This window comes from Pinus tabuliformis, chromosome 1_1 (assembly GCF_031772625.1).
Source record: "Pinus tabuliformis cultivar Carrire ecotype Pingquan chromosome 1_1, CPIR1, whole genome shotgun sequence".
In the NCBI taxonomy this organism is placed as follows: Eukaryota; Viridiplantae; Streptophyta; class Pinopsida; order Pinales; family Pinaceae; genus Pinus; species Pinus tabuliformis.
The window spans coordinates 318,836,001-318,845,823 of record NC_142297.1 but is presented as its reverse complement, the minus strand read 5'-3'; the positions used below and the strand labels follow the sequence as shown (position 1 = coordinate 318,845,823).

The window sequence follows — 9,823 nt, the reverse complement described above, 5'->3', positions numbered from 1 at the left end:
ACGTTGGGTGTCTCACAAAGCTTATATACTTGCTTCCCAAAGAGGTGTTGTGATCTCTTGTGTGTTTGTAACCAACACATAACTTTGAAACCTTTCCAACGGTGGCTAGACCGTATAGCCAGATGGGACTCCTACACCAAATGGTGTGATGTCTAATTGGGACTTAACATCAGGGAGATCCCCTTACATGTCGGAAACATCCAACACATACAACATTTTTTATGCTAAAAGGAGGGCTAGATGACAAGATGAGCATATCAAGTCTGTTTGAATCTCTTACCTTTAAAGGCTTCATCCCAAACCATAATCCGGAGATGCTTTTCCAGAGCTTTAGATATTTCGATCCCCACAAACTTTTTACATAACTAATCACATTTTAAATTCGATGGAAAGGGTAAAACAACCATCCTTGATTACGTAATTGATTTTTTTTTTTCAGTTTTGTTTCTTGAATGGTGTTTATTCTGAAGAAATACTCACGTGATTGTCTACCCTTACATTGGATGGTCAAGTGATGCAATGGTGTTATTCTTTACCCACTGCTTCTATTTCATCTTTGAAGAAATTTATTAACGAGCTTTGTCGCATTTTAGACAAATATGAATATTAATATGTTCTTAATTATTTTGATCATCTCAAAATGGAATCGAATGAATCACTCAAACATTTTGTTGACTGATTCCTTTATGTTTGTTATGAATTTCCAGATGAGGATGTGGACTAAAAGTTCTTAGATGAAAAGTTTTATTTTTTAGTTTAGATTGCAAGAAAATCTTTTGAATCTGATTCATTATACCCTCCCAAACAAAAATAATTTCATCATCTTAAGGAAGAACCAAATATGCCTTTTGTTACATGTCCCCCTCCTTTTGATGTCCTGTGTTTTGAACCTAAACCAATCACTAAATTGGAAGATCAATTTTCTAATGAAGAATTGATTTTTCTTTCGCATCCATCCCTCTATGATGATTCTTCTAATCCTATCAATCAACCATATTCCAATCTTGATATCTCACTAGTCGGTCCTCAACCCATTAATGAAATTGAACCAACCATCACCCTGATGATTTCATTTTTTCTGAATTGTATGATGATGATTGTTCAAGTAACATGGATGAATCTTTGTTCCTATAAGAATATTTAGATTTGCAAGAATTTCAAATGGAATCTGATGCATTCATCAAATATTTTCTTTCAAGTATATCTCTTTTGATCAAGAAGATGATATGCTTATCAATGGGGATCTATGTGGAAATCTCAAAAGTTTATTTGATCAATCTCAATTTTCCTTTAAATATCATTATTTGAATGATGACTCTTATTTAGATAAGGAGATGACCATGTTTTCTCATAATTCAAAGTCAAGTCAGGTGAGTAGGACACTCTAGCCTACAATGATGGTTATGTCAGGTTCCACTCACCTTGACAGTATTTGCGATTTTGGTCAGTTCAAGATTCTCTCACAAGATCATGTTGTTATTGTCATCTCATTGAATCTCAACTCTCTATTGATGGATTTTTCTTCACATTAAATTTTTTAACCCTCAAGGAAGAAATTTTAATTTGATTATTGAGCTTCAACCGCCACACCCCACCTCTAGGGAATATTTAATATGCGATGCGGAAGAAAAGAGTGATCTTAATGAATGTTAAATTCTTCAATCTAACCTATCTTCTGCATCATCCATCAAAGAATCTCACTCGCATGACAACATGGATTGTGGTCAACCTATGGATATCACTTATGATGTGGATCTATCTTTGATTAGTTTTTCCTGTCAAAATTTCCCTAAAGGTTGTTTCCATGATCCTATTATAGATTCCCTCGAGGAATCTTATCAGTCAGGACCTATTTCTCATGGCATGTACTTGCATGCGCTTCTTCGAGTCTTGTATGGTGATAGATCTGGTAATTATTGCTATTCTTGAGTCTCTCATTTGATAAAACAATCGAGTGTGTTACACCATTGTGATTGCACTTCCTATTTCTATGTGTCAGTGTGCATGTTTGCATGGTTTATCCTTGTCACCGCATTACATTTTATTTTGATCTCACACGATCACATCCCTCCACCCAAAGTTAAGGATCAAATTCGATGGACGCATTGAAGTTCCATTTCACATGACCTAACCCTGTACTATTTAGTTTAGGATAGGATAGGTTTTATTTATTCTTGAATAAACCTAGTTGTGAGCTTCAAGATGGTGTGGATAAAATTTTGTAAAATGAAAGTTGTAGCAACACACAACCCTTGGCTTATCTGTTACCCTCTTCCTTTATTGGTTTACATATTTCAAATCAATGATCATCAGATTGAAAATATGATCCTTCAGTGGATAAGCCATAAGAAAACCATGAGGACGATATCTATTTAGGATTGTCATTCCTACACTCTGTCCTGTTATGAATAATGTGTTCTTTCTTATATATCTGAGTAGAGTAAGATAAGGGTAAAACATTTAGAAAATAAAGCATCAAAGGTCTTAAACCTATCTCTAAAGGAGAAACCTCTTATGCTCTCTATAAGTCGAGATCCCTCTTTTTCCCGTGAAAATAATAAGTGCCTATGAACATTCCTATGAAAAAATGAGAAAGGATTCCTGCATAGAGAGGTGAGGAAAGCGACTTTGTCAAGGTATTGTCCAGGCTCGCTGGTAGCCAAGCAACATTTGTGTTCTTGAAGCGACTATGTTGTGGTATTGTCAAGGCCTATTGGTAGTGGAGCGACGCCAAAGATGTAAAACTCATACTTTGATTCTTTTAACTCGTTATACTATATTACCCTTACAATGACACGATAATGCTATGGATTGCATTATGTTGTGTTACAACGAGCAGTGGAACTAGGAAGACTATCTTTAATGATAGATTTTTCGGCGAAAATCACATGAGAGATCATTTGTCGACGCGTTTCGAACCAACCAGTGTGGTTCATTGTCAGGACAAGTTGAAAAACAGATCCAGCTTAGCCTGTTTAAATAGCTAGAGCAGAGACACCAACGGTTACCTGGGCCAAAAGTTGACTTCCGGAACAAGGTCAAATTAACCAGGAAAGAGCGGGGAGCTAAGGTAACTCACTAATTGAATCAATACTTCCTAAATAATTGAGGCTTCGTGCCTAAATGAAACTTTTTCAAAGAAGCTGGGGTTCTCCTAATGTGTCGTCAAGTGTTTTTGTTGTGATAATGACCCTCTAAAAGGTTTTCCTAAGTCAATTTTAGAGCGTAAGTGAACCGTCGTTTCAAGCCCCTTACTGTTGTCATATTATTTGTTTTTTTATTCTTATGTTTCCTCCTAGTGTCGCATCCTCCTAAGTGAATGTTTCCTAAGTGTTATCACCTAACGCTTAGAAGAACTTGTGTTATCTAGCCCATGCTTAAGTGTAATTATAACTTTTCTTGACTTAGAAACTAGCCTTTTAACCATGCACGATCCACGTGGCTCTAGACACGCTCAAAATTCAACAATCGTTATGGAAAGCCTCAAAAATAAATTTATCGGATTGAAGTCAAACTAATACCAGATCGTAGCGCTCTTCAGCCTGGTTGCAACGATGCAAACAACACTCGAATCCCAGTTCATACACTTAGGATATAGCCGATCAAAGTTCTAGTCAAACTAGGCCCACTGGCAACCACTAACGAGGCAACAATTTGGAAATTTCCCAGCACATGGAATCTGATGGTCAGAAAAGGAAAATTTGTGACCTCTTTAAAATCGCCAATGACCTCTAATTTTTCAGCGAGAGGCTTTTAACTTATATATTATAAAATATATAAAAATTTAAAAATAAATAATAATTTATGATGGGTTGGCGACCAACCTTGCCAACATGTCATATTAATTATGGGGTGGTAGGCGGTCAAACCTTGCCACCCTCGTTCATTGACATAATCATGACCATATACGTTGGGGTAGGCGGGTGTTGAACCGCCACCAACCAGTGGGTTGGCCTATCGACAGCGACCCCAAAATAAACCAACACCATAAATTGTCGTTAATAAACCACCAACAGATTTGTTAATATACCAACAACGCCATATGAAATTCAAATGACTTTCCAACATTGAAACAAAACACATAATTTTTATATGGTCGGGCGAGGGTTCGATCTTAGGACCTCCACCCACTAATGGACCAGGTGGGCCTTGCCTTATGAAGTCTACCCATCCCACACATATTTAAAACTTGTTTGCTCATTCGATCGAGGGAACCAACCCAATGGAGACGTGACTGAAGCGGGAGTGGAACATTGCACGTGTGGAACTGCCCCCATGCTGGGAACGATTATTGAGGCCTGTGTATTCGAGGGGAATATTCCACAAAATATTCTCTGATGCAGTGAGGAATCTAAAAGATTCCACGGGGGATGATTTTTCTCACTGACAAAAGCATGTCAACTTTATACTTAATTAGGATCGCATTGTAGCATAGCACCTTCTGGACACATTCACGAGGATATGTTTGGATGTGAAAGTAATTATCATGCCAGTGTTTTTAGAAGGGTCCATATATTTTTTTCAGTCCGTTATGGTCTTGTAATATTTTATTTTCTATAAATTATGTATTTCCAAGAAGATATTTTGAATATCAATTGATGCAATATGGAAATGAAAACTCCAATCATATGATTTTACATTTATAACCTTCCACATAGAGAATTGCACCAAAGATGGAAATGGGATATTGTTTGATATTTTGGCAAAATGAAAATCATTAATTTTATTATATATAGTGATTGTTGCTTTCAACATCCTTGAGTTCAAAAGATGTATATTTTGGCTTCAACTTGATCTTCTTATAATCTATCCAAAATCATTCGATGAAGATCACTATGATCTTGTCCATAGAGTGATAAAAAACAAAATGATACAAATGTTTGCAAGAGTTTAAATTGGGGAACAATGTAAATGGATCTGAATGAAACCCAAGAGAGCTATGTGAATTGCAAGAAATCTTGAATCCCAAATAAAGTTAGCATATTCAAATACGGTGTGGATAAATTCCAACCATTCAAGTAGGAAGATACTTCAAACACAAGTGTTACCAGTGCAAACACATACGGATGTTTAACCAAAAGACCAAATTAGCATTTTTTTGTCAATAATTACTAAGGATATAGATCATTGCTATCTCTGCAATGCATTTTTTGGCAACTACGCTAAATAACCAAAACGAGAGAGCCTGATACTCTCGATACTCTTGTCATGTCAATGATGCAATTTTTGAGACCTCCCTCTTTAACTAAGATCCAAAATTCTATTTACACCCTTTGGCAACATCTGATGACACTTTCAATTTCATCATGGAAGATTAACAATTTAAAGCTACTCTTTCCTAAGCTACTACTTTATGGCATTTCCTTTACAACAACTAATACAATTGCTAATTAAAATATACATTTATAAAATAAAAAATTATATAATTTACAATTTCTAAATTCTAATTAAAGGTAAATATATCTATAAAATGAAAAAAACCATGAATTGACTTGGAGCATCGTTCCCGTTGTTGCTTTAAAAAAACATATAAGGTTGCAAAATAGTTATGGCATGTAATTAATTCAGTTTGTGGGTTAGAAAACACACAAATTTTTTGAAGACTCACAAGCATGTACTTCCCCATGGTTTCGTTCTCTCATGCGACAAAACATTAGACTTGCAAGTAGAAATTAAAAAAAAAAACAAAATAAGAAAATGATTAAATTTTAGTAACAGGTAGTTGAACTTTTAGTAACAGCTCAGTCTATTTATACTGTATAAGCCTATTTATATCATATACAGCTCAGTCTATTTATGCTGTATAAGCCTATTTATATCATATATTGCACATGATATGATGTTCAACATACTGATATTGCACAAGTTATGATGTTCAAGATACTGATTGGAAGGTAAAACAAAATAAGATAAGAGTTAAATTTTAATAACCATATTGCAACTAAACCTCTATTTATATGGTATATCGCAGTGGGTAAGATGTTCAATATTAGCATTTTTGGACGCAAAATCACTTTCAATGTACGTAATTTTCTTTCTTTAGTAGGTGTACCATCTGTCATCTTCATGCAAACGGGTTAAAAATGTGTTTAAATGAAAGTCTAAATATTTCAATTTGTTAAAATTTAGCTTTCCCAAACATATGAATGTATCGTTATCTACAGGATTTATAAAAGTATCACCATTTCCAAATTTATAGAAGAAAGTTATGACCTGTACTAAAAAAACATATATCTAATTATACTATCTTCATAATTTATTAAAGATCTTTATGACTAATTTGAAGACCTCCATTCAATGTTTCGGACATGTAATTTCTACTGGTATCCATATTGAATATGAACTGTGGTCACATTCTTCCTCTTTCATTTTCAAATGTAGAGCATACCTTCCTTCAATCGTTGGGGCAGCTGTTCCAGTACTTTCGCATGCCAGTGCAAACGGGGACAGTCAGATGCATCGAGCATCTCCAACGACCTCAAATGTTCAACACCTTCCAGCTCTTCTATCTCCCTGCATCCATGAACATCCAGTAGTTTAAGCTTTGTCAGCTGCCACAACCCATATATTCTCTTCAGCTTTTCACATCCAGATGCCCGCAACTGTTCCAGAGACACCAATGTTTCAATACCTGCCAGTTCCTCCGCTTTTCTCCACCCGCTAATGTCTAGCGTTTGAAGTTTGGCGAGACCACGAAGGCCATCTATTTTCTCCAAATTAGGACAAGAAATCATGCTCAGCTGGATGAGCGTACTCGGCAATGTTCCAACCTCAACTAGTCCACGACAACGTGCGACTTCCAACACAGTCAACTGTCCGAGGGAATCTGGCAAACATTTCCATCTCGGGCAATCCAGCAGCCTCAATTCTTTCAAATTTCTCAAGTCGCTGAGCGAAGGCAGCTGCATTTTCGACAAAGAGCCATCTAATTCCAGAATTTCCAGATTGCAGAGGTTTTCAAAAGAACGGGGTAATTCTGCTATATGTAATTCTTGGAGAGACCGTGGAAGTTGGAGAGGCGATGGTCGTGGGTTTATCATCACCGCCCTTCGTGCCTCCTCACCCTCTTTTAAGTGTCTCCAGAAGAGCTTAAACCACCACGCATGCTGGTCACACCTCTCCCTCTCCCTCGCCTGCGCCCACTCCATCGCCAACCTCCACCGGTCCTCCGGTTCTGTCTCTCTCCCCCTCCCTCTCCCTCCACTCCCCCTCCCTCTCCCTCCACCTCTCCTCCCTCTCCGCCCTCCACTCCCTCTCCCTCTCCGCCTTCCACTCCCTCTCCCACTCTTTCCACTCCCTCTCCTCCCGCTCCATCAGCGCCCTCCATCCACTCGGTCTCTCCACCGACTTAAACCAATACAGCCTCCGATACACCCTCCACTTGCTTTCCCACTCCCTCTCCAATCTGTCCCACTCGTCCATCTCCTTCCACATTCCCGCCGTCCGGATCACCCCCACCCGCTCCAAGTACCGCTCCAAGTACCGCTCCATCTCCTGCTTCCCCATCCCCGCCAAGCGCTCCCTCTCCCACTTCTCCATCAGCGTCAAGTACCGCTGCATCTCCCTCTCCTTTCTCCACTCCTCCCACTCCCTCCTTTCTTCCTCCTCCCTCTCCTCCCACAGATCCCTCTCCTCCGCCTCCTCCCTCCCCCTTGTCTCTTCCTTCTGGCTCTTTTCGCTCTCCATCCGCGGCACGCGTGCAATTTTAGCCACCGCCCCACCGTTCCCGCTAGCGTTTCCGTGGGGATATTACCATGGTTCCTGGTCGAGATAATTAAATTGTCGGTACCTCTTAAATCAAGATATTTAAGGCAAATTAGATCCTGGAAGGAATCTGGAAGCCTCTCCAAATTGCGGGAGCACGACAGATTGAGATATTCCAGGTTGACCAAATTACCAATTGAATCTGGAAGTGACTTCATTTTCCAAGCATTTATTAACTCAAAACGCTTCAACGATGACAGCTCACAAAATTCCTCTGGCAATGAGCTCATATTATTCTGCTCGGGTAACGAGATGTAAATCTGTTCGAGGTGCTGCAGCTGTCGAATAGACTTCGGAAACTTTGAGAGAGGAGCCAAAATCTCCAACTCCCGCAGCTGCAAAGGTGCCTGCAAAATATTAAAGTATTTTAACTATAAGAAAGATATAGATATTCAATCTTGGGGTGTGATATATCCATAGTGATAAAGCAGAAACTCCTTGACAAATTTCTTATTTACCTGCGCTTTGCCTTGCCACAATATTTTCAATGCATTCCCGTTTACATATAGTACTCTTAGATTCTCCATTGGAATCCAGGAAGGCAGAGAAGAGTGGCCACACTTGTACCAGCGAAGCCATCTCAAATTTGGTAAAGCCGCCGTCCTCAAAATGGGTTCCAATAGTTGATCTTCGGTAACAAGAAGATGCAAGTTGGTCATAGTAATGCCACGATAAAGAATTTTGTGCCATCTGTTGGAAAGTTTCATCATGCGCTTCCCCAAAAGCTCATGAGTCCTCCTTTTGAACCATGACATATCTGACTGCAACGATGCATAAGACTTTAACTCGTGTCCAACATCTGCACTAGGAACCATCCTAATTCCACGAACATCGCGATTCTGCAAGAACAGACAAGAATTTAAACATCGCAATTTTGTAAAACAGTCAAAATTTGAAACACTGTGTTTCTCTAAAAACATTGAATTTTGAACATCGAACCCATATTTCTATTGCCGTTAATATTGAATAAACTCTTTAAAGGCTTGAATGACTGAAGCACTTACAGCTGATTGCTTTAACATCTGCAACAAGACAGCAATGTTCTCGTTCTCCGTCCGATCCCACAAGCGAGGATTGTGGAATCCTGAACTCGCAGCGCTCTCTCTTCCCAATTCTCTTAGGTGATCATGCATATGTATACAATTTTCACTGTCCACCTCGACAAGAGATTTGTTCTGTAGATTTTGAAATACAAAGCATTTCACCCCTGATTGGTCCCATATTTTTATCGCTGTATCCTTTTTTTCTCCTATGAGAAAACAAGAAATATGTTGAAATATAATTTCAACGCAGCCGTACGCTCCCCAAAACCGCCAGCAAAAACCACAAACCGGTTTAAAGATTTCTCGGACCGCCTACCTGCAGAGAATGGTTTTCGTACACAAGGGCCCGAGAAAATGTGGAGCTGACACGTGGTTCAGCCCTGACGTAACGCAACGTCATTTTCTCGGAGGATAAAGTTCAACACTTGTTGGTCCTCCGATATTGTTCTCCACCGTTGGATTTGCTCCCGTGTTCTCCGCCGTTGATCACCTGGAGCTGCATACGAACCCACATCAATTCAATGTTTTGCGTGGAGTAAATTAAAAGCATGGTTGACCATACCTTTCATTAATGCTTGTCATAAACTTAGGTGAATAGTTAAGTTTTTTACATAGGGCACGTAATGCATTTAGTTTTATATATACGGCATATATTTATTTAAGTGTTGACCATATGTAATGTAAAAAAAAGGGGCCACGGTAATATAGAGTTTTTACGCATTATGTTTTATATAGCGAGCAAAACATATATGCTTGAGTTTTTGCTCATTGTATTTTTGAAAAAGGGAAAACACACAGCAGTGTGTAGAAAAACAAGAACAGGGGTGTGAGTTTTTTTTGGCGATGTAATTTTTTTTGTGTTGGCCATAGCGAAAAACCATGTGTGGTTTTGCACAGCAGTGCATAAGGAAAATGGTGGAGCGAATTTTGTAAGCCTGTGTAAGTTTTGCTTTTACAGCAGTATGTAAAATTGTTTTACACCAGTAAATGTGAATGGAGGTTTTACAGCAGTAAAT

The 9,823-nt window shown here is 38.6% G+C and overlaps 1 protein-coding gene across 1 annotated transcript; it reads right to left on the bottom strand.

Annotated features, from left to right (window-relative positions):
• Positions 1–7,315: 7,315 nt before the first annotated feature.
• Positions 7,316–9,015, bottom strand: LOC149212829 (uncharacterized). The gene is made up of 3 exons (XM_089390674.1): positions 8,769–9,015; positions 8,223–8,603; positions 7,316–8,111 (listed from the first exon to the last, which is right to left on the bottom strand). Exons 1-3 carry the CDS (start codon positions 8,895–8,897, stop codon positions 7,545–7,547), a joined length of 1,077 nt encoding a protein of 358 aa, XP_089246800.1. The 5' UTR covers positions 8,898–9,015; the 3' UTR covers positions 7,316–7,544.
• Positions 9,016–9,823: the final 808 nt, after the last annotated feature.

Bases quoted from the DNA above. Each gene is read 5' to 3' on its own strand.
- LOC149212829 (XM_089390674.1), bottom strand. From the start codon at position 8,897: ATGCATGATCACCTAAGAGAATTGGGAAGAGAGAGCGCTGCGAGTTCA. The intron at 8,604-8,768 runs GTAAGTGCTTCA...CTGTTCTTGCAG, and splicing joins AGATGTTAAAGCAATCAGCT to AATCGCGATGTTCGTGGAAT. The intron at 8,112-8,222 runs GTAAATAAGAAA...AATATTTTGCAG, and splicing joins TGTGGCAAGGCAAAGCGCAG to GCACCTTTGCAGCTGCGGGA.